Raw genomic sequence first — 26,225 nt, forward strand, 5'->3', positions numbered from 1 at the left:
TGCAGCTGTGAGATTGTTGGAAATGTCGCTGGAAATAATTTTCGAAATGTCGACCAGCGCGCGCGATTCCAGAAGCTGTAGTAGTCCGCCACCGCGAAGTGAAGAAACCTATTTTTAGTCGGACCGATAATATACCTGGCCTCGCTGACTGTCGCGGATAGAAATAACGTTTTATTGCGGATGTCTGGAACGGTAACTAACGCGGGCCTTGTGTTAATGAGGTTAACGACGAGAACAAGCTTAAATTTCAGACCGTCAGCGATATCGGGTTAAATCAGAAACACGAATGCAACAACGGCGGTGTAACTCGAGCATGGAGGCATGCCACGTTCACATGGAACACATTAGGTATTGCAAAATATCACTTTCTCAAAAAAATTTCGTGCGTATGGCATAGTAATGTTTTTGTAAAAAATAAAAATTGTTTATTCTGTATAAGATAAAAATATTTTTGTGAAAAATGTTACCTCAGACAAAATTTTGCCCTGTAATTTTACTACTTGAAATTTTCAGTTGTAACTTTTCTTTCAGTTATCTATTAAATTTATAGTAAATAAATCATAATAGTGTTAACAATTATCTATTATTTACATATGTCTTTGCAATTTAAGTCATTATATTAAATGCCAAGTAAGTAAATTAATGGAGAAATTATATATTTTGTCAAAAGTTTCGAGAATTGATACTGAGAATCACAGATGCAGATTTTGAAACATGCAGAACTTTTCAAAACGTGATGAAATAGCAATACCACTTTCCTTTTTTTTCTTATTTTGCAATTTCACGATCAGTATTCTATTTGTACCTCCACTGAAATCATCCTTTTCTCTTTTCGCGCAAATCACCGTCGCTTTCGACGAGTTTCGTGTATCCGTTAAAATCGAGATAGACTGGACCAGTCTATTGAAGTCTTTAATTGATCGAACAAAGTATTTCAGATGAACTTTTAAAAAAAAGTCGAACAGTGGACGAGAAATCCTTTGGAGAATTCTGAATTATTCGAAGCTACGTCACACGCGCGACAGTAAAAGAAGCGGCCGAAAGACGCGCGAAAGCTCGACTTGGTCGCCTTTCAGTACGTGAGTAAGCTCTGGATTATCCCCGTGTCTAAGAGCCACGTAGGATGTTGGACGACGAGATTTGATCTCGTCATCAACGAAAATCGATTCCTCTTTGAGGTGACTTCAGAGAGAGTTGCCTATGGGATATCAACTAAACGCGCTGCATTCGCGCGTGTCACATATTTTACCGTATATTGTTATATTTTGTATTTTATCGTTTTTACTACAAATATTATTCTGTTATTAAATATATTTGTATTATTTATAAATAAATACATATTGCAAAATGTAACAAAGCTTTCGATTAAAATTCTACGAAAATAAGTGTTATTCCCAAAATTAATACATGCACAAATTTTGTTATTAATTTACTATTTAAAAAACAATAGCTATTATATATTTCTTTTTACTATTTATATTCCTGACAAATAATTTGTGAGAACCATTTCGCCTTTAATCGTTTATAAGTTAAAAGCCATGCTTCGCTATTTTTATTTAGGAAAAATTCGCGGAAAATTGGTCAAACGATTCATATAAATCCGAGAAATGGTGATCGTTTTATCTAGTATAGAATTACCGTGAGATTTTAACGGGCGCACTCCCGCGAGTACCGTTTTGCTGTTTCGTCGTAACCGTAATTGGCAAAGTTTTTATTTCTCTGTACGAGTCGTCCATTTATTAAAAACTGGTAAAACGATATTACCGCCCGTATTTCCAAATCCCCTAATTCCTCCGTTTAAAATTGGACACAAGCGTAGCATAGCTTATGACATTTCTCATTGATGCAAAAATATTGGAAATGGTATTACGAACAATTTTTGCGAACATATATAAAAGATGATATCGCACCACTTATCATCAACTAAATAATATCTAACTACTAATTCAAGAATAAAAAATAATTAAATTTTCTCTCATGCATTTTTCGTACAATGCGTTACTCATTCATTTTTACTTAAGTAATATAAAAAGTAAGAAAAAATAAAATAAAAAGTAAATAATAAAAACCTATATGGAAGATTATGAAATGATGAAGAATTTATAAGGGCTGTTCAGGATTTAGAAAAATGTATGTAGCCCGATTTTCATCCTCTCTCGATCTCGCTGAAAGAAAAAAAAACGATAGAGCTTTCAACCGATCTCATGGCTGCGTAAGAAAATAAATTACTATCTCTGGATCTTCAATTTCGCGTATTCGCAGAATACGCAGATGAAATACGGATAAAGGAAAGATGCAGTCCTTTCCACGTGAGGACTTTTCATCACACGACGATCTCAATCTCGAGGGGACGCAGACAGATATATGCGCGATCGATTTAAGCCGTGTCTCTTCCGACGGGGATTATAGCGAAGTTAATATCGGAAATGTATAAGCCGCCTTGCAAAGCGCGCGTCGTGCACGCGAGAATCGGGTACGCGATTTTTATCGGCGGATAGAAAGCTCTACTTTTATCTACGTTTTAACAGCTGGATTATTTCACAGAAAGAGAGTATTTTGTGTTTCCATAAAATAACGGTTGTCATAAAACTTTGCTAAAAATTTTTCAAAAGATTTCACCACATCCTGCTGAAGACAGAAGCACCGCTGCTATTATGTAGATAATCTAAATAAATAACGATTTAAATAGCGGCACATTGAAATAAAATAATTTATGTTTCTGAAAAAAATATAAACTCCCAACTTTTAGTTTTCAACTTTTAATTGACAAATTTAAACTCTCAGCTCGCGATTCTATGATCGTTACTTCTAAGAGAAACAATATAAAAGCCTGATGATAACTTTATATAGTAATAAAAAGTGGAGCTCCCCCACTCTTTATACGTTATATTTAAAAAAAGGAGAAAAAATATATTTTAAATATCTCAATTTACAGAAAGAATCAGTTTCTTATTTAGAACAAGATCGACATTTTTTAGTCGATATAACATTTCTAAATGTAAAAAATAACACGATGAATGAGTTATTTTAATACAAAATTTAGAGTGGACTTTCTGGGACATTAAATTTTTTACTGTGTATAGGACTATGTATCATTTTCTTGGCTCAAATTGCATCGATCGATACAAATACGAAAATCATCGAGTTACGAAGATAGAGAATCTAGCTACCAAAACGAGCTCTCATCTATTATACACTTTTATCTAAAGGCCATTAGGGAACATAGCGCAAAAACAGGGGGATTTCTTCTTTGTCTCGTAAACACAAAAACCGCAAAACGTCGTTTCACCCTCTTTTTATCTTTCCCTCCATTTTCCTGTCTCCCTTACGCAAAATGCTTCAATACACGCATTTCGCGTACGAAAAGCGACCGGCTGTTTTCCTTCGCACCAGTATCACGTTTTCGCGGTGGCCTTGTTAAAAAGAATTTTGCGACGGACGGAACGCGTTCCTCTCGAGAATTTATATCGATAAACCAACAATTTGAAAAACAAACTGTTCTCGTGTTAGTAACTAACGTGTTAGTAAAAAAATGGAATCTATGCAAAAGCTATTTAAAAACAATTCAAAATTATTTAGTAACGACGCAAAAGCTATTTAATCTAACATACAATTTAATATTATAAATCACTGCGTTATAAATCATTGCATTATCAATCATATAATATACATTTATGATAATATAAGTGATAACATAGAACTCTTTTATCATAAAAATATTGTTTGCATCGTTTAATAAATGCATAATAACTCTGTCGGATGGTTAATTGTGCTATTCAACATCCCTTGTTTTTCACCACACGCGTTACTCTTTTCGTCGAGGAATTCTTCGCTCATCCTCAGGGGGCTGCAAATTACCGTATTACAGCGCTCGCCAGTATTTGCGCTCGAAACAAATTAGTTTTTCCTCTACTGCACTATCCCTCGTCGGCAAAGTCTGTGCATACGTGTGTGTTTAATAAGAATTAACGGTTTTGCTTGGACTAAAGGATGGCAGATAGCAAGAAGAGTTTTAAATATAAATTGGCCTGACAGACTTTCGTTTAACAACTCCTCTAAATGAAAGCGACCGAAAATCTAATCTTTCACATCATATTTTCTTTTTCACGGAGAATTTCTAAGAAATCCTTCGGGTAATATAACACGCTCGATTAAAAAAAACATGCCGTTATCTTCTCTATAAAAGAAAAGAATAATTCGGCCATTTTATTTAATGAAGGAGGAAAGGAAATGTATTCAAGGGTGCTGAAAAATTTTATCATTCTTGAAAAGACCTTCCGGTCCAATATCAGACTTCGGAGACAACGATGGTGTACCGTTAGCTTTTCGATACAAAAAAAAGGAAGGAGAAGGCGCGCAATCCGACGTATAACTGTGATTTATGCGCGAATAAAAATCGGCGCGCGCAAATATAAAACGACGGCGAGAGATTAATGAGATCCCCGAGACTGACGATTTTTCTACATCGATGTCGCCGTCACCCGGTTATTAAGTTCGCTCGCGCGATCATAAATAATTTTCCGATCCCGGGGATTACGCGGGTCCACGTCGTAATTCATTATACCGCCGGGAAACGGGAATTTACTTGACGGTAGTTACTCGCAGAAGCGAGTACACGCGGTAAGAAACGTCGCAAAAACACCCCCGGACGAACGAGAGAGCGCGCGTCGCCCTCCGACACGCTTGATTACCATCCGGGTTCCAATTTTGCTCCTACACCTACGAACGAACTCGTTACATCCGAAAAACTTGCGATCAAAAAATTGGAATCTACGATAACGTTCTCCTCGGAAATTGAAAAAGAAAATGCGTCGTATTAGCTCTCTTAACTACACGAACTTTTTCTATTCTACAAAGGGGTAATTTCACTTCCTTCTTCGGACAGATATCGTTAGAGAGAAAACATTCTGCTTGTAACGCGAAATTAAAGAATCCTATACTGCAGAGAGAGAAAATTTTTCTACATAAAATTCTCTCCAACTATTAAAATATTAAATAGAAATTGTTTGAAAACAGGTTTTTGCTTTTTGCATAGACAAGGAATTTTTCACAAAAACAACATTGAAAATGACGTTTTCATATATCTGCAAAATAATTGAATTTCAATGAATATGAAAAACTACGTATAACAGCCGATCTGGATGAACAATTTTTAAAATTCTGAAAGTTGTTAACGTCGTGAAAATATCGATAGTCAATTTGAAAAAAAATGCGAAAGGCGTAAAAATGGGAATATCGAATCAAAAGAATAATTCTCCCCAGCGAGTGTATTTGCGGATGTTCGCAAAAAAAAAAACTGACCGGGATAAATACAGGAAGGGAATAAACGAGAGCGTGGAAAACATGAATATTCCGTGGGGATAATGGAACTTGTGCGGAGAGAGAACACACCTTGCGAGCTTGCGAAAAAAAAGAACACCACCCACGATTCTGCCGCGATGCGTTTACATTAGCGGATAACAAAATCAATAAAACGTGTCATACGCGTAACTCGGAACGCTGTCGCGTCGTGAAGAAAAGGAGAGAAAAAAAAAAGAGAAAGAAAAATGGCGCTGTCGATACACGATCGAGAAATCGGTCGCGGCTTATTCTGAAATCAATTATTCTCGAAAGCTCAATTGTGTTTCTCGCATGCTTTTAACGAACACTTTTATCACACTGCACATATATCGTGCCCTCCTCCTTCTGTGACGCAAGTAGAATTGATTGCGCTATACAAACTTCGTGACAATGCTCACGAATTATATCAAACTTTTTATAATCGTACAGAGTCTGTCGATTATTCAAGATCTTGATTTAATTTGATTTCCAGCTCAGCAATTTCTTTTCGCGCTTACACTGCTGAAGCAGCATGAAAAGTTTAATTACATCGTAGACTTTATATCCAAGTTCGAATACATTTCTTATTAAAGAGTTTAACCGTTCTCTGCAATCATTGGTTTTGAAATCAATCGACATTCATTGAATTTCTTAATAAAATCGCAGAAACATTATTACCCACAGCTTTTACAAAACTGCGTGAAAGAAAAAACTGCAACAACTTGGAATTAAATACGGCTTTCATATCGCAACTCGTAAACAGCAGGTGTATATGGGAGAGAACAAAGTTTCTCTATGCGATGCCGCGAATTTATGTTCCCGCTACGATAACCCGTGCTTTGGGAAACTTTTTAATATAAGCTTATCCGAGATAAATGGTAATGCTCGACTATCCTTTTGCATGCAATCCACTAACCGACTCGCAACAATGGAAGGCATCCTCCATTGAGAATTTATCTTGATAATTTATTGTAATCCTTACAAACGATATATCTCTATTAATCAAATCCGTTCTATCAAATACACTTTAGTATTTATGAGACTGAACATTTATAAACTGTATATTTAAAAAGCTAGTTTAACGTAATAAGTAGCAATTTCTGTAACATTTATCAATGTATTATTGCGCTGAGCGCCTCTCTAACAAGCCTTACACACTCTCTCGCGACCGCGCGCTCCCGGACTCGCATAGAAAAGGAAACTCCCTTTTCCGAAGTAAAAAGCACGTTTATTCACAACTTGTTTACAAGAAAGAAGCACGGAGCTAGTACGTCCGAACAGTACAAAGACTCCGGTCCGAATCTTCAAGGCGACTGTTGATCAACTGCGACTAAGGGGACGCTTCGCGACTTCTCTGGCTCGTATCCATCGGGCGTCTCAATACAAGCGTAACAATACGTATTTGTATTAGAGCGAAATTATTATTATTACGTATGTAAAATATATTAATAATTTCATATAGTCCTGGATATATTCATATTGTAACTGTGTTACGTGATCCAAATAGTAATGTGACGATCTCTAGAGACGATATCGGAAATGTGAGTCTCGAGCATATATTGCGAAACATGATATATCGATGATTGAGATTAGCCGTTTCATCCGCCCGTCGTTACGTTTGATCGGACGAACGCGCGGCGGAAATGGACACTGGAAAAAGGAAACCGTTGCATCCCGCGTAATTGCAACCAGAGAAAGAGGGAGAGAGAGAGCGAGAGATCGTGCTTCTCCTAATGAAGCAATTAACTTGTCCGTTAAAAGCAGCTCTCGCACCAAGCGACCCGCGGATCGCGGTATATCAATTAATCCACATTATCGGCTCAACCGTCATCGTCGTATCCGCGGCGAGATGCTTTCGAACACGCGTCGAGAACAAAGCGATTTCAAGAATAAAGCTTCGGCTTTACTATAGTAAAACTCCTATCTATCAGCGAGTTGGGGTTTATCGCGGAAAGTGAATAAATCTTGAATTATGGATCACACGTAAATCGCGATCATTCGCGAGCGATTCGGAAGAAACTGTACAAATCTTGCAGAAAGCAAATTTTTTTACCGGATATCGCACTAGATGACGGAAAGCTTCGCTAGAAAATTTCTGGACTTTCTTGAGTTAACGACACGCAAATACGTAAAAAAGAATATCAAATAAATATTACACAAAATTGCAATTAAAAAAGTATATAATTTGACGACTAATGATAGAAATTTAATGTTTCTTAAAAGAAAAATTTCGTATCTGCGCTGCTTGCATGCGTCACCATAATTATGTTGTATCGGAAAAACATTGGACGTAATTCGAGCATTTAAATCTAAATCAAAAATTGAGTCCCCAGCGCGCTACTAAATCTCTCAAGAAGAGGCTAAGATAGCCAGAAGAAGCTCAGCGGAGCGATTTATAGCGTGGCACAGTTACCGATATATACCTTCGTACGAGGATAAATTGATTTGCGGACGTAAAAATACCCTCTCGATGAAGTCACCTGCTAATTAAAGGGCCGTCGTCTCGTCTGCCACGACCAGAACCTAAACGGAGCGGCGAGTGTGCAAGAGCAAATGAGCCCTCATCTATTAATTATCGATTAATTACCGCCGAGCACGTGCTTCCGCACGAGCTGAATCATCGACGACGATGTGGTTAAAAAACGTAAATGTCCTCGATAAAGGTCGTCGACTTAAGCGAGTCTCTCTCTCCCTATGATGCAGGGCACCTCTCAAGAAACGATAAGGTAAGGTAGCGCATCGCTTCTTTATTATTTACGCAAAGGGGGTAATAAACAGAAAGCTAATATATAAGGTGTCTCAGACACTATAGATTCTAGTCAATAATTTAAATAATAAATTTAAAGTCAATTCTTTACTGAAAACATTAAGAAGAATTATTATTTACTAAAGTTTACCGGTTTTTAATATTACATGTATCTTTGTAATTAATAAGGGACTTCGCCAAACCGATAATGTAATTTTACATACATACATGGAATTATAATTATTGTTTTATCACGACTCTTACGAGCGATATTATTTCTTTAATATTATTCTCTAATTTCCCTCATTAATTAGCTGACATGAGACATAAATTTAGATACATCATAGATTTAATATTTTTGTACATCATTGTCAACTCAAGATAAAATAAAAGTTATTTTGTAGCTCACCAACCGATATATAAGAGTTGTTTGCCTCTTCTTCCTTTTTTCCCTAGATTAAATAGATTATTGCATTCGCAAAAACACGATCGCGTGCGAATTACACTGATCAAACTATGACGAGTATCGTGCGACACTTTGCACGGTATAAGAAATTATTCCACCGTTTAAAATTGTTTTATGGCAACAATAGAATTTTCAAATTCACTTATCCCACTTAATTTATGCAGTTTCATAAAATTAGAATTTCTGGGTTGGTAAGTTTTCCCTAGTAAGTCTTACATTAAAATTCTGTTGAAGTAAGGTCCACCTGTACGTAATTGAAACATATAATTTTTATATTCCTTACTAGTTAAAATTCTAAAGTATATTATAAAATTATATACGAGTCTCATTATTTTTAGTCGGAATATTTATTATCAAATTTCAAGTATAATATTAAACATAGCAATTTTCTTTTCCGTTGACAAGAATTCCGTAGCATTCAGCCCGTTAAAAGCTATCCTTTTATCAATGCTGCGTCACCTCTCGCAAACGTTTTCGCGACAATATCGCGCGAATGAATTTTTTGTGACGTTGTTGACGGCCATAAAATGAGATCTCGATGAAAACGAACTTTGTGTCACGCGCGCGAGATCGTTTGTAAATACACATGCTGCGAGCCTTTGCATCAGTAATTTCTATTTTTTTGCAAATGAATATTTATCGTAGTGACGTAAAAAAAAATTGCAACTGCTCGGAAAATAGAACAGATCCAGACATAATTTTGTTGCACCATCAAAATATTTATAGTAGGTCGCTGAAATATGATAATAATGCTGTAAAAAATTTTGACATTTTAGCAATCAGTTTGAGTGTTCTACATAATTATTTTGATGGTCCAACAAAATTATTTTCAGATCTGGTATCTAGCTAAATTTTTAGATACTTCAGCAAAACCGTTCTTTCCATACATGTAAAATATTTGTAAAATGTACGACGGCAAATTCTTAGCTTATTTTATTCACCCACTTATCTTTGTGACATATTTACTAAATTTTATCCTGAGTTTTATACAATGCTGCCATATATTTTATGTAATTTTTAAAACAAACTATAAATATGTATATTATTTTATATAAAAAATATATAGCATATGTGTGTGTAAATGTGTATAATATGTACATTTTGTACAGCGTAATAAACACATTTACAAATAAGAGACACCGTCCGAAATTATGAGAGACTTCGAATGCATAGTTATAAAAATGGTAGTAAAAGTGAACGATGAGAAGCGTTTCTGCAACACCACCGTCGCATTAACTAGCCGGTGCACTCGGTGCACTGGCGCGATCACTGGAGGGTATAATAAAGAAAAGAGATGGGAAAGTTTCGATGAAGGAGAGCGGAACGTCGTGAACCACCTTACAGGCGAGACGTGACCGCGCAAGAATGTAAGTCGCCGTAAAAGCGGTCGTTACGATGAAATGAAGCAAGAAACCTTCGCGCACCATCGAGGTAATGCACGAGATACTTGAACATACGAGACCGTGTTGCACTTGTGGATATGTACAGGGTGTATCCTGTAACATTACATGTGTCCGAGTGAATCCACTTTCAAAAATAGATTTAATCGGGAGAATCAGGCTTTTTCCTCAACGACTTAATCGTTATTTTTCAAGACAATTTTTGAAATGCTAGTATCAAGTATCTCGAGTATTTTTATGTACTAGATGTTTCGAAATGTATAACATACGCGTGCAAAATATTCTAATGCAGTTTCAAATTCATTGAAATTACCCTCTGGACCGAGTCTCACGTTATTATAATACACCGTGTATGTACAACATTATCTAGGAAAGCTATTTGAATAAACGGCTGTCCGTTTACTCGGCTAGTGACAAATCCAGGATTCGTGACCCGCATAATGCGAAATCGTGTGAGTAAAATTCAATGATGAATAAAATTCAAATATGTACATACGTTACAGATATACGTTGCTCAAGTTTACTTTAATATTTAAGAATCATATTACGGCGTATATGAATTTAACGAAAACGGCTATCAACGACAAATAATCGATAGCTTACGCAAGAGTATCAATTATCTTTAGATTTAACAAAAAATAAAGAATCGATTCATTTTTGTAACAGCTTAGAGATACACGAACAAAAAAATTTCTTGACGTCCATTAATTCGTGAAAGCTCGCTAGTTTACAAGCAACGTCTACTGCAATGCGGATTTTCGGTACAATTTCATAACGTACAATTTCGCGAAAACGATGTGAACGCGGGGAAAAAAAGCGGATTCGGACTAGACGCGAATTGGACGAATTTTAGATGCCGCTGAAAAACGGCGAGTTCCAAAAAATATCGCAGACAGACGAAACAGGTTTTATTTACACTGCGCCAATCACGCAGTAACGAAATCATGACCAGTTATCTCGCCATCGCTCCGAGCCGTTTGCTCGCGATTGGAATTTTTTCGTTACTCATCGGAGCACTTTCGGCAACTCGGTATGTTTACTCTCAAAATGAGAACGCAATACGCGGCAAAAGTATTCTCCACGTGATTGCCAAATCGAACGAAATGCAGAGAATAAATGTGGACACACGATAGAAAATAGATTCTAAGCACAAATCACAAAAAAAACGTGTCTACGAAACGTATAAACGTTTCACCGATACTCGTGTAATAGATGTAAACGGAGCTATCGATCACTTTGATAATTTTAGAAATGATTTATAATCTTTAGAAACTTGAACTTGTGATATTGTAATTTCGTTTCCGATAAGAGTCCCGCATATTTTATTGCGCAGTAAAAATACAGGCGCGCCTTCCTTCAAATCGCCCGCATAACCGCGTCGCGCGTTTCACAAGGTGTCAGTCGGCCAATCGTTAAATTGCAGGCGCGCCGACAGGCCCTTATTGTTAAAAATCCCTGGCAACAAAGCTCGGTGTAATCGATAACTGGCGCGGATAACAAGGCCACGCGTTTCGCACCTGACACCTCGCGTCGATGAGAAAATGCCCTGACGTACAATGCAACAATGCAAGGCTTTGTTTCTGGACGGGCGTGCAACAATAATAAGCAGTCGCGTGAATAATGCCACGGACACACATCCCTCTCTCTCTCTCTCTTTCTCTCTCTCTCTCGATTAAATTCTAGCTAAAGCAAATTTAATTAAATTTTAACTGAGCCGTTAAAGATTTATAAATGTAAATGTCGGAATAATTTATTTTGAAACAAAAGTAAAGACAATCGGGGACGCAAGGAGAGCTTCCAACTCGCGAAAAACATTTAAGCGCGACTCTATTACTTTAACTTTTCTTTGGAATTCCTAGAATTTCGAAGAGCTTTGAATACAGTTTCGAAAATGGGGCAATGGTAATTTAAGGAGGTTAAAAGAATCACAGTCATAGAAGATATGTTCACCGTCGACGAGGGAAAACTTACGTTACCATAAATTATGCAGCGAGATCCGTGCAATCTTCATGGGCCATTATCTAAGATCGACCGAGCCTGCGTGGGAGTTTAGGACAAAAATTACATTCGGGTCGTGGCTTTAATTCGTATCCTAAAGGTGCGAGCAAAAGGGAACGGGAGGAGAAGGGATATGTGATTGATTTTCCATTCTGATCAGTAATTTTATTTTGCTCGGCGCCGATGAGAAGAGCAAGTTGATCTAAGAGCTCCATTACCGTTCGTAAGTTGCCGCCGCTTTGTCTCTCGGCCATTTCGCGCTTAATTAAAAACTACTCAATGGAACCGGTGGAAATCCTCGTCAGTCTTTTTATACAGTCTCAGAACGGAGTAAGATTTTCTTCTGCCAAAAAAGGGAAAAATACTTTTCCCTTGTGAAACTTATCTCGTAACGGCTGGTCCTTCTTCGATATTTAATCGAACAATAATGTGATAATCACATGATAATTTTGAGACACTAATATACAGTGATATAATATGTTCAGAAACAGTTGAAACTAAATAACTGTTATTATGTAATGAGTGGACAGAATGAGTTTAATTAAATATTGTAAAAAAAATCCGTTATTTTTATTAGTCGCAAACGCGAATTTTTCATAAATTTTAAATGCCCCGAAGTCTCCATAACAGATATTTAATTTCCTTCTCTTTCCCGAAAAGTTTTACCTTTGCCAGGTATACCAATATCACTCACTCGAGTTTTCGAGCAAATTCGAATTGGCGATCTCCCGCGAGAAGCAACTCGGTTTCCTGACAGAACGTGAGTTTCCGATGTCGGTATATTGCAGTTGCATTTCCACGTGTCGGGGACAGACGCAAAGTTCTTACACACGTTTTCGGCGTTGCAACGCTCCCGATCCGTGTCGCTCAAGTTGGATTTCTCTTCGGGGTTTTCTCCGTTATCTCGAGACAAATCTCCATGGGATTGTTCCTCTAAATCGTAAGACTTGCCGCGAAAATCACTTTACTCCGCAGGAGCCGCAAGATTGGGACCGACAAAACTAACGTGTGTTGGCGACAACAATGCCAGAATTGGCCAGAATGAGGTCGTGGCTCACCCGACAATCGGGTGGTGGGGATGCACACACACGCAAGAGGCACATACGTATGCGCTCGGAGCTTCGGCTAGCGAATAAACAAAGATATAGACATATAACGTTCTTTCTCTTTTTTTCGCGCTGTATTCTCGCTGTTTGTCAGGCTAGCGATTATTTAAAATCAGATGTTAAGTCGATCATTTATCAAACGTATAATGTTTGTCGTATTAAAATAAATAAAAATACTTAAATCTTTAATCAAAAACTAATATAGATATCAGAAAGATTTTTATCTAGAAACAACATATATATTCTCTCCTCCTATTAATGTACCGTTCAGCGATTAAATTAATAAAAACAATATTGAGAATAAAATAATATGTAAGAAATCGACATAAAATAAAAATTAATTAATTCTCTAAACATTTTTAAATTTAAGTGAATTTAAAGAACGTAATATTCTGTAGGTCCATCGTAAGAGATTATACATGATGAGAATATCTTGTATTCAGTTATCCGCGTTACCCCATCACCCAATTTTTAGGTAAGTCGCGTTCTCATTCTAGCATTCATTGCCTGGCGGTTGATCGTGATTTACGCAGCTCCATAAATAGCATCCTTCCTTAAGTGAATTTCCGCGCAACGGAATTTCGAGACGAAATTTCGGGTCAGTTTGCGAATTTCAGGAAAATTTTAGTCCCGCATTTTTCGTAATTATAACGTAACAAAAAGTTAGCGCGTCCTAATATAAAAGAAACTTGCAACGCCTAGTTTTAGCTAAATTATTATACATCCCTCGCACCGTAAATTACATGCTTTTCCCCACTGAAACATCGCGAAGCTCTTTCCACAAAAGCACATTCTCGTGGCTTATTATGCAACGATAAACGAGCGTACGAGATGCTTCATAAATATTTAAAATTTGTCAAAAGACCTGGCAATGAAACTTTTATGTAATTAAGTTCTTATGATAATATTCTGTATTTTAGATATTCTATTTTTCTATTTTTATAGTTTATTAGATAATTTTCTATGTTAAAAATCTTATTAAGATAAAGTTCAAATATTTGCTCAAGATTTTATGCAAATTAATTATAAAATATGTTATTTTATAGCGATAAAATTGGTAAAATTTCTTGATTTTTAACGAAATTTCACCGAGCATTGTCAAAAGTGCATTGCATTGTTTTGCAATGAATAATCGTATATATTATTTTAATCACGAGTTACGCGTTAACATATGACACTTTATTTTACCATACTCAAATTTCACAAAAATTTACATCTTTCGCCAATTCCTTTTTTGTCACTTTTCTATTATTATTTAAAAATAATCCGCAGATATTTTTCATAGTGTATCGATTACAGACGTTATACCGTAATCGGATATTAAAATTTCTCGGAATTGCTTGCTGGTGGATTTACTTAATCCCCATTTTATTTCCAACGATCCCCTCAGAAACATTAATGCAGGATGTGATATATCATATTCCTAAATGTAGGAGAAACAACGCTTCTACGATACGCATAATCGTACTAATTATAGTGATTTAATGCGCGCGTTATTAAACTTCCTCGCCCAAGAAATAACCTTTAATATCACACGTGATGAGAGACTGTAAATCACCAAGTCCGAATCCTTGGTATTCGCTATCAATCTTCTTTTAACACGAATGTTCTCGCGCAAGAATTGTTTTTGCGATGAATTTACAATTTCACATGCACACGCAGACCATATTATTAAATCATACGTAAATCTTTAATATCAATTTTCAACAAATTTATATAATATTAAATACTTTTTTGTAACAAACATATTTTAAACAGCGTTTATAAAATCGTGATTTATATTAGTAGTAAACGATATACTGAGATAAAAAATTTGTCTGCATTTTAGTAAATATTCGTTTGCATACAACTGTAACTTCATTTACTAAAATAAAGAAAATTTTCCTTTTTATTAGTATATTTTTTTCTCAGTAAATATATACCAATAAAAAGGAAAAATTTTTTCATTCTAGTAAATGGAGTCACAGTTGTATGCAAACTAATATTTACTAAAATGCAGACACATTTTTTCTCAGTGTAGTTTTCTTGTAACAAGGATCAAGTTATCGATATTTAATACCCTTTTCTCGATTACACGTATGCATATAATAGAAAGTGTCTAGGTAATACCTGAACCATTAAAATATTTATTTTATTAATACGTTATTATTATTTATTCTGTGATAGCTGTACTGGAATATGCTCACAGCAATGCTTAAAATCTGGGCACGAAGAGAAATTCTAATATAGTACAGAGTACAGAGTTCACTAATAGTTGTCCGATTGGGCTCCTCGATCAATGAACGTATAGGTGCACTTTTTGGTATGCGCTTTCATAATATGCATTAAATGCGCATATAATGCGGGATAAATATCCACATTTAATGCAAAGTTTAAGGTACATTCAAAGCGCATTATACGCGCATTGGCGCTCTTTGGGTGGAAACGAATTTTAATTAAAGAATCAAAATATATATTATATATATATATAGAGAGAGAGAGATTTTGAGAAATTACTCGTCATGAAGAGTTTCTATATATTCGGATAGCCAAATCTGTTAAAAATGTAATTTGAAAACTGTTACAAATTTTGTCGATAGAATAATAGTAATATAGTAATATAACAAAATCTGCTAACAAACTAATAACAAAACTATATAATGACAGATTTACTACATAGAAACTAAGCAGAATCTGCTGTTTCGTAACCATTTAAATATTTATGAAATGAAAAATTCCATTTCTTCCGACGATCTGTTGTCAGATTATAACAGCAGGCTCCGCCGGTAAAACATGAGTTTAATGCAAATACAAATGATACCGAGGGTGCATTCCGTTTCATGTTTCATGCATGATGCATTATTTATCTTTGTTTAACATTCGGTGAATTCTAAATCTGTTGCGATATTATAATACAGCTCATATAAGTGTTACGTACTTTAGTTCAGTTATCGGTCGTTTGGTGTCTATCACCTTGTACCTTTGTGATGGTTTAATTATTGCAAAAGTTATATATTATACTTTTATTAGAATTTATAATATTCTCGTAAGAAATCTTGCAAATAGTTGCATAACTTTAATTCTTCAATGTTAACTAGGATTTATTATTTTTAATTCCACTATTAGCCCAATTTCAGAAAAATGAAATTAATAACGCCAAATGTTCTCGATAGCGTTTGTTTTTTGTATGATTCATATATAAGGATGGGGCATATATGAATACTTCGGATCCTAAGCAGTACTCATAGTCCGATCTTGTGTTCAAGATCGTTCTCGTCGTACGCTCGAAATGCTGTAAGGTCATTTTACTTGCTGGGGATAAAATCTGAAGACTGTCCAGATTTTCGGACGGTCCTGAGTACACGATCGGACTGTGAATATTGTTCCTAAGGATCTGATAATCTGATACTGGTCAGGAAAGCGCCTTTATCTTTACCTACACTCCCGTACAATGAATCTTCTTCTAATATTAATGACCGCTGTGTTAATTGATGTCATTAACTGATAGTGATCTTGCCAATCTTGTCTGGTTTGATCCTGTACTTGGACCAACCAGAACAGTTTATGTACTGTATCGAAGGGATAGGACACAATACCCGCGACAGTGGTTACGACCTGGGCGATACCCCATGAGACGAGGAATGGAGTATTTTTAGGGTCTGGCAGCATACCACGGGCAGTGTCGTAGAAACCGAAGTAAGACGCACGATAAATGATGATACCCTGCACCGATACGCCGAATCCGCGGTAAAGACCGATGAGACCGTCAGATTTGAAGATTTTCGTCAAACAATTACCTAAGCCTGAGAACTCACGCTCAGCGCCTGCTTTGCCTACATCGGCAGCCAACCTGGTTCTGGCAAAGTCGAGTGGGTAGACGAAGCACAGAGACGTGGCTCCGGCAGCACCACCAGATGCGAGATTTCCAAGGAAATAACGCATAAACTGAGTGTTCTTGTCAACGCCACCGAGGAAAAAGTTTCTTCCTAATTCTTATGACCTAACAATAAGTCACTAACTTAGATTTAGGATTGATGGAGTCGTGGTTTAGATGCTTGAAGTATATTGAACTCACTGAACCGGTAACGTTGATTATCTTTTTACAAAAGCTGTGTCTTAATTTTTGTATTAATAAAATTATAATTTAATATTTATTTATAATATATTTACCTATTTCAAAATTGATGATAATTTATAAGCGCAATTTTATATTTTATAATTATTACATAAAACCTATTTATTAATTGAAATTAAGTATAATGATTAATTTAGCATTCTAGCATATAAAGCTTTCACGTATTAACATCGTTGCAAACACTATTAACAAGGACTTCAGATAGATTGGAAGAAACATTAAGATGGATTAATATCCCTCCCGTTCGTACCTTTTAATTCCGACCAAAACGTTATCTCGCCCGCAAAACTTTATCTCGCCTGCCAGCATCCCTAGCTGTGGTACGGAGCTCGTAAACGTGTCTGACTTAATGCGGGACGGCGATATATCGAGATTGCGAGCTGCACACGAAATGCACTACTGCTCTATTGGATGGAACCGGAAACGCCGTAGGAATGTAAAGTATATACAATGTGAACATGGAAGGTGCTTCGTCTATATCCATGATATATTTAGATATGCAATAATGTTCCGGTAAATGAGAATTTAAAAGACTTGTTTCTTTTTGTAGTAGCTAGATAACATTATCAAAATGGCACTTCTTTTTTTATTCTAAAATTTTATTTATTTTATAATAAATTCCTAATAATATTCACAGATTCTTTTCTATTATATTCTCTACTACGGTTATTCAAAATCTTTTGCGTCCTCCTAGTTACAATTAAAAAAGTTTTTAATTATATCGGGATATAGTAAAAAGCCGACTTTTTTGTTAACTTTTCGCTTTTTTCACTACTATTTTACTTATAATACTTTCAATATTCTTGTGCAATATTTATCTTAACTTTTCTAGCTATATTCTTCATTTTGCCGATACTTGCCCCAGACTATAAATCCTTTTCTTTTTCTTTTTTCTTTATTCTTTTTTACTCTCTTCGATTTTCGCAGAAACGAGCACCGCATGTCAAAACTACTCGAAATCGGGACCAAGAAAATGCGCAAGGGGTCTCGCGGGTTGAATTAATTTATTTTGTGCCCCTCTTCTCACGAATCCCCGAGGCGGGTAACAATAAAGCCGAATTGCTTCGTGACGGCCGTGAAATTACACAACCGACGGAGATTTATCTCCGTCAAGCGGTATGACGAAGTGGGATTTTGCCGTCTCTAATAAACTCCTCCCCTGCTCATTGCATCTGTCTTGTCGACGGAAAATATCGTTATTGATATTCTATTGTCGGATGTCGGATATCTCTTGTCAGATAAAAAATAATGTCAAGCTATTTCACAAACTTGTTGACTTTTTGAAATGCTGATATATCACCAGTCGTACATTGAGCTGCTAGTCAGAATAGTATATATTTCATTGTTAAATCTATAATATTTAAATCTATAAAAATGACTCTCCTTCTTTATGGCTGTATTCCGATATTAACTGTCAGTACTAAAAATCTATATTTTTCTATATTTTACGTCGCGTATACCATAGATTTTCAGTGCTGACAGTTGCTAACAGTAAATATCGGAATGCAGCCAAAATAATCTTATAGTTTCATTTCTTATATTTAATTATAATTATGCAAGATATCGTACAAGCAGTGTACTAACAACGTGTTCTAGATTAATTAGTACCGAAAATTAGTAAAATTTGAAGCGAAAATGTCAAGGTTAGGTTGAAGTTTAAGCGTGTGTTACAAATAATAGAGTAATCAATAACAACCAGCTGATATTGTTAAGTTGGTCATCATTAGCAAGTTTTAACATGCAAGAGACAAACCAAGGTTGCGTGCCAATCGATTTGCTATTCCGACATTAAACGTTTCGTAAAATAAATTCACACTGAACATTCTGTTCTTTGCATTTTAAATTAATTTTTAATCAATCGGTCGAGCTTATCACGTCTTTTTGTTACTCGAATCGCTCGACCAGCGAACTACACGTATTCAGCACGCGTCAGCATCGAAAATTGTGGACAAATTACGTTTACATCGGCGAAAAGTTCAAAGCGCGAAATATATTCGAGTCTAGGCATCGATTGAGGATATAATTATCGCTCGTAAATGTCGCAACGGAATGGTGATTAAAATTTTCCATTCCCTATCGCTTTGACTGCTATTACATCTAACGAATAAAACGCGCGATGTGGCTTCGAAAAATTGCCGTCGCTTCGACACGTTTACGTTAGCGAATTAATTGTGCGAGTTAATCGGTTGCGCATATTGATAAACGTTACCCGCTAAATAATTATTCACAGAAAATGCTCGTATCTCGTGCAAAGAGATAATAATGGGGGCGGCTTGCCACACAAATTGCCGCCCGGTAATCTTGCGTATACAATAGCGTGCAGTGTACGTTATCATTTATATATCCATTAAAAAACAGATTATATAATTTGCACGTGTCATCTAAACTTTGCTACTGATCAATCTGTCAAAAGCAGCTGATTGCTGTAGTCAGTAGTGTATGATGTGTATCAACCTGCATGTAGCAAGCATGTAAATGCAAAATAGCTGAGCAGGAAAATCCAATATTATCTGAACTGAGAAAATCAATAACAGATGATAGATCGGTATAATGCGTGTAAGCGCAGTTACTTGTATTGTGCACGATCATTGGACAGCTTTTATATCCAACTTATGATTCGTAAATGCTTCGAGAGCTATCAGGATTTTCGATTATAATTATAATCTCTAAAATATAACGAGTTATTAATTGTCAGAATACTGTGTGCTGTTAAAATTGCACGATGTATAATTGCGAGATGTATTGTATACATAATAATATTTAATCGATTTCTATTATATATCCCTGTACTGTAACATTATTTTAATGACACATCAATTTTTCCTTGCAATATGATTCTATATTTGCATCAAGTTTAATATTATGTTAGAAACTCGCTCATACATACATACATTCAATGCAAATTCGTCTTTACATACTGACACAAGACAAGACCGCAATTAGGGAGTTACACGGAAGGGCGGCTTGTCTCGAAGGGACGGCACTCTGACCTCGTAACATCTAACGCGTTCGCTCGTACACCTCTGTTGAGATAAATCTTTTTTTTCTCGCCTGCTGCATGTATGTACAAGTACGACGAGATATATTGCTCGCGTGTAGGGTCTTTCTTGGCGACGAGCTTCGCCCAGTTCGCGGTCATAAAATTTAGCACCTCGTAGAAAAAACACTAACTCGACTTAAATGACCTTCTCTTCTTTTCGTTCATGCGTAAAATCGCCGATATATTTCCGATTTACTTTCTTTTTATTCGTCCTCTATCTGTTATTTATTGATAGAATAAAATTTAAGGGCCAATTAGTTCTATTTTTTTCGATGGTTAGGAAATTCGATAAAAGAAATACGTTTCACAAATTTTATTATACGGCTATTTCCCGTGTGTGTGTGGATTATATTAATTAAATAAAATTGAATAAAATAAAAAAATGGATACATGCAGATTTCATTATACAAAAAACGGATAAATTCTTCTGTGAAATTTACACAAAATACTTGCTAGACTTATGACGTTTTAAATTAAATGTGTCATATATATTTATAAATTAATTATTAAGATTGAAAGAAAAAATATATATAAATTAATTTTGCCCGTATCATATATGAAATTTTATATTCAGGAATTTTCTCTACTTTGGTAAATATCAAACAAAAAAAAGATGAAAATATTCTGTTACGATAGCTTCACAGAATTAATGAATATGAAGCCGAAAATATGAACTTGAATTATATATTACATGGGATACATTTCGTTTTAAAAATATAGGCGAAACACGAGATCTTTTCATATGCGAGTGACATATGAAAAGATCTCATGTTTTGCCTATATTTTTAAAACGAAATGTATCCCATTAGAGGATCCTCAAAGATCAAAGGCCACGATTTGCAACTGCGATGAATAACATTTGACCTAAAAAGAATCTCGTTTCCATGCGGATTTTTTCGGCACGCATATTATTATATATATGCACGTATATATATGTATTTTTATATACATATAATATATGTTCTGTCTCTATTTTTGTAAAGAAAAATATATCCGTTGCAGGTGCAGTGAATCTTTTCTTTATCTAAAGGTGAAGAAACGAGAGCGCGCTTGTTTCTTCGTTGTTAAATCTAAGAGAAATTCTCCTTGTTCGTTCTTTTCAAAGCAGGCATGGCATATATACGTTTTTCATTTCCGCGGGAAGAATGCAATGAAATTTACTTTTGCCCAGTGAATAATATTCACGATGTTTTTACGACTGACGACTGGCACGTGGCATTTTGCGTCTTTTTATTTTTTATGCGTCATTATTATACGTGGCTAGTAATTAAACATCGCAACGTGCTCAATAAAATTCGCAAAGGACATTTGCTTGCAAGCGCGTTCTTTTAAAGAAAAACTATTATTATTCTAAGAAATATTATAAATTACTAAATTGCAATTATGTTTTTATCACATTTTCGAGTAATTTAAATTATAGTTTATGAAAGACCTAATAGTTTTTTAAGATTTAATGGTAACATTGTATAAATTTTCTGTATATATTACGCTCTAACATTTCACATGAAAAACAAAACTTGCTTCATATTATCATTACGTTAGTAAAAACGATAATAAAATCCTGATGACCAAATTTCCAGTAAATTTAATCAACAAAGTTAATTGATGTATATTTTCCATTATTTCGAATTAAAAATAATTACAAAATTTATAGTATACCTCAATAATACGGATGATTAAACAGCGTAAAAATAGGATGATCAATAATGCCCTTTTTAATCTCATCGGAGTCATTAAAGCAATTTATAGCTAATTCAACGACCGCCGGGTAGTATGAAAAAATTAACGATATCATGCGCGATATTAAAATCCGCAATAAAAATAGATGAGAAAAATTTTTGGCACGAATCCTGATGTCGTCAGTGGCGAAAAGCCCGACGTCACCGACACGCAATTAAAACTTGGAAATAGGAATGCCACTAATTTCCGCTTTGAGTTTCTAATCGACGCTTCCCAACGTCTTCCTACAACTTTTCTCTCCTCCCGTCCGCGATATAGTCGCTCGAGAGAGAGTCCGGAATGCTTTCTCCCGGTTTGTCGGTAACCGGCATCGCATTTCGCCGGGAGAATTCGAGTGACAATGTTAGGCATCCTCGTGTACGAGAACGCCTGACATTGCTCCTTGGATGTTTCCGGGCGAAACGAAAGAACGGACAAAACTGACAAAAAAGCGAAAAAAGAAGGATTCAGGAATCTGTCGCGTTTCGCGACGAGCTTGCGGATTCTGGAGCTTAATTAAAGGAGATTCAAGTGCAGAACATTAGACGGTGGAAGTCCCGACGAAAGCTTTTCTCGCAACTCTCGCCGATGTGCTGAGCACGAAACGGAATTTCTCTTTCTCTCTATCTCTCTTTATCTCTGTGAAAGCGGAAGAACCGAAAGCAGCCACCGGAATTCACACCTCGACGGATCTGAGTCGATTTTCGCATTATGTTTGTACAGAGAAGGATTCGCGGAGGAAACACAAATATTTCACTAACAGACACGAGAGATAATTTTAAATGAAAAATGTTGTATCAACGTAGTTCTAACTTTTTTTCTAGTTATATCTGGGTAACCATTACAGTTCAAATCTGTCAGGTATGACATACATGTCAAGCGAATTTTCTTGTTAGATATGATATTTTCAAATAGCTTTTTAATAATCATCCAATATTCGTAATGTATGCAAAGAACGTGCATTATTATATTTTATAGTTGTATTTTGCATAAGGTGCAGTAGCTACGGTATTTATAAGTTTTTCATATATATAAACCTAAGATTCTTCAGATTTTATATAATAGACGAGGTAATTGTTTTATGAGATAAAAATAGAAAAATGTAAAAAATACCTGTACTCCTCCAGCTCCTACGATGAACAATAGCTGAACCATGAAAAGGGCTGCCAAAAGATTCATCAGGGTCGTGCCTGCCAGGCTTCTCAAGTCGGAGAAGAGGCTAAAACACAAATACAGCCAATTAGTAAAAGATGACTTATTCACTGACTTATTGATAAGTATAGGATAAAGCTTTATTCAGACAATAAAAGAAAAATAATGTTCACACAAAGCTTGTCATTAAATATTAACTCTTTCCTAAATATATCAACTTGAATTTTAATTATGAAATAATTTACCATTTTCGAAAAACGATTAGCGAAAAGATCGTTAAAGAAAAGTATTTACAGCAGAAAATATCGAATTTTTGTGAAATCGAATAAAGGATCGTAAATATTCGAATGCTTGCCCACGAGCACGTTACATTATTCTTGTTATAATGATAACGTAATACAAAGAATAGACAGAGAGAATGTGAGGGTAAACATAATATATTACGTCCGCCCAATAGCACACGTTCGTGGGAGAGATATCTCGATATCGCGAAAGTTGAACGTTCAACAATCGTACGAGAGTTCGCGCAAAGAAATAAGTCTGGTAATCGGCAATGACGTGTCTTGCAAGCGAAGAGGTACCAGTTGCATTCGCCCTCGTGTATCAACCGAAAAGCAGTGCAGTTTAAATTTAAAAGACGATAATTTTGGTAAAATTACAAAAAGTAAAAAATGTGAATCTTCTCTTAGTTTTAAAACGACATACTTTTTTGACTCTACTCAAATCTTTGATTAGTTTCTTAATGAAGAAATTATAGCGTTATTAAACTTCAATAGATTTTTAAAAGTTATAACGATAATATTAATGATTATTACAATAATAATATATTAACAATGTACAAGTAAAATATCGAAAAATGGAAAATATTATCTAAAAACGACACAAAAGCATCGTCATCATTATTATACGACAGATTTATATTTTCATATCTTTCCCGTCATATTAAGAGAGAGAAATTTTAATTAATAAGGAAATTAAAACGTGTCGCTCTATATTTATTACAATCAGTGTGTAAGCGAGCCGCGACGAGGATCGGAGGTACTCTTAAATTATGGATTTGCCCCGCTTTTCGGTTGCCTACAATTAAGTGTCGCGAACCGTTCGTGCAATCATCCTCGTGAATAATTCGTCCGTTCCGTGAATAATTCATAAATCGTTGCCGAACGGTTTCTATAGCGAGAAGGAATCCGCCCGCTGACGGAAACAAAGGAACGATCGCGATAGAGAAAAGTTACAAACGAGAACTATCTCTCTTTCATCTCAAAGATGAACGAAAGCGAAGTATTCCGGTCAAAGAACGGCTACCGCAAAAAATGTGATTAATAATAAGGCGATGGGGCAAAGGCAAGAATAACGGACTTATATCCGTAGCAAAGATCGAGCTTGAGGTATCACCCTTGAAAAATTACCGTAAAAATTGTCGGTAAAACGCAGTCTCTAAAGAATGACCTGAAACGTAGCGATTTAATATCTAAGAAAAAAATGCTATATAGAAAAAAAAGAAAAAAAAATTCAATAATTCGGAAGCTTTTTAAGGGATATATATTTTTAAGCGGTACGACAATTTTTCATAATAAATAGTGATATTAGAATTACTAAGTCAATTTTATTGCAAGTACTTAGCTCAGTATGTAATTGTCAGAGAAGAAAATTTTAAGACTCCATCAAACACAACAACTTTATTAAATATAATAAAATATAAAAGAATATTCTTTTACATTAATTATATATATTTTCCTACAATAAAATGTCACCATCTATTCTTTTTTTTTTTACAGAACGTGTGTCTCGCAAATACAGCGCATAAATTCATATTAGTATGACGAGAAATGCACAGACTTCGCGAATTTGTTTGATTTATTCGCCGTTTGCGTGGCATCGATATTCGGTTTATGCAGAGGGGAATATCGGTATCCCCTTTTCTAGGTCGCCAGCTGGAAGCGAGAGGCATAAATCCACATTGTGTACGTACATCACACATGCATGTACTTGATACGTCACCAATGAGAGACTAAGCCGCACATAGGTACTCTCGCGCGATCCGTTCTTTCTTTATTAAAATTATGTTGCATCGATTCAAAGGAAATATCTCGCGCCAAAAATAATGTAATATATTAAACAAATATATACATAATATATGAGTAATATCAATTATGCAATATTAATGCAATATTAATTAAAATGAATAAAATTCATGCTTTTAATATCCTCGTTGCAAAACGAATTGAAGACCAAGCTTCAATGACTATTGTACGACTAATAATTATTAGTTTAGTTAATATACGGATTATTCTGATATTATATACTATGCTTTATGTATAATTAGAATGCAATTGTAATTACATATAATCGGCGAGTTTAATAAAATATGAACGCAAGCGAGCTTTCCAATCGCGTTTTACACCATTAATACGAGAGTATATTGCAAATATTTCCCAAGGCGGCCTTGACTGAAGCGGCAATGAAAAACGATAATGATCCCTCGACTTTTGCGTCTGTCGACGCTTTTTTGCCAGTAGGTACTCGGCATTGAAAGTTTTATCGTTTTATGAATTATTCACGAAGGTGGACGCGCGGAACGAGAGATCGCGCGTAGAATTTCTACCAGGGACAGTCGAAACCCACCTCCGGACCGACTCTCCGGAGATTTTCCTTAAAACCGTCCTTTATTTCTCACCCTTTAACGAGAGCCATTTAACGTCAAATTTGATTATCTCACGGCGGCTTCTTCGTATATAATTATTCGACAAACTTCATTATTATCCGCCCATCTCATCTATCTCAGTCATAACTTTGAGACAAAATTTGAGAAGAAATTATATCTCAAGGCTAATTGTATCATCAACACAAACTTGAGAGATAATTAAGAGGTTTATCCTGTAGTATTCATTTTAAGTCACCTGTTTTACATGACATATAATATGTATGCGGAAAACAATTTTAATCATTTACATCTGCTTTTAATAATGCGTAAATAATTCGTAAATAAACGAAGGAACATAAAAACTGATGCGAAATGCAGCTACCTATTTTAATAAATAGGTATCCCAATTTACTTTTCGTGCAAAAAGATATTATTTAACAAGTGTTTTTAATCTCATCACGTGTGAAAATTTATAATGCAATTGGAATATAACTCGATATATTCACCTCGCAATAGCCTCG

At 35.4% G+C, this 26,225-nt stretch overlaps 1 protein-coding gene across 1 annotated transcript in view; it reads right to left on the minus strand.

Annotated features, from left to right (window-relative positions):
- Positions 1 to 26,225, minus strand: part of LOC139815895 (adhesion G protein-coupled receptor E3) — a 74,209-nt gene that overhangs the window by 13,948 nt on the left and 34,036 nt on the right. Inside the window, exon 4 of the mRNA XM_071783154.1 lies at positions 23,022 to 23,127. Coding sequence (XP_071639255.1) covers positions 23,022 to 23,127 — 106 coding nt within the window. The remainder of the gene's footprint in view (positions 1 to 23,021; positions 23,128 to 26,225) is intronic.

This window comes from Temnothorax longispinosus, chromosome 7 (genome assembly GCF_030848805.1).
Source record: "Temnothorax longispinosus isolate EJ_2023e chromosome 7, Tlon_JGU_v1, whole genome shotgun sequence".
In the NCBI taxonomy this organism is placed as follows: Eukaryota; Metazoa; Arthropoda; class Insecta; order Hymenoptera; family Formicidae; genus Temnothorax; species Temnothorax longispinosus.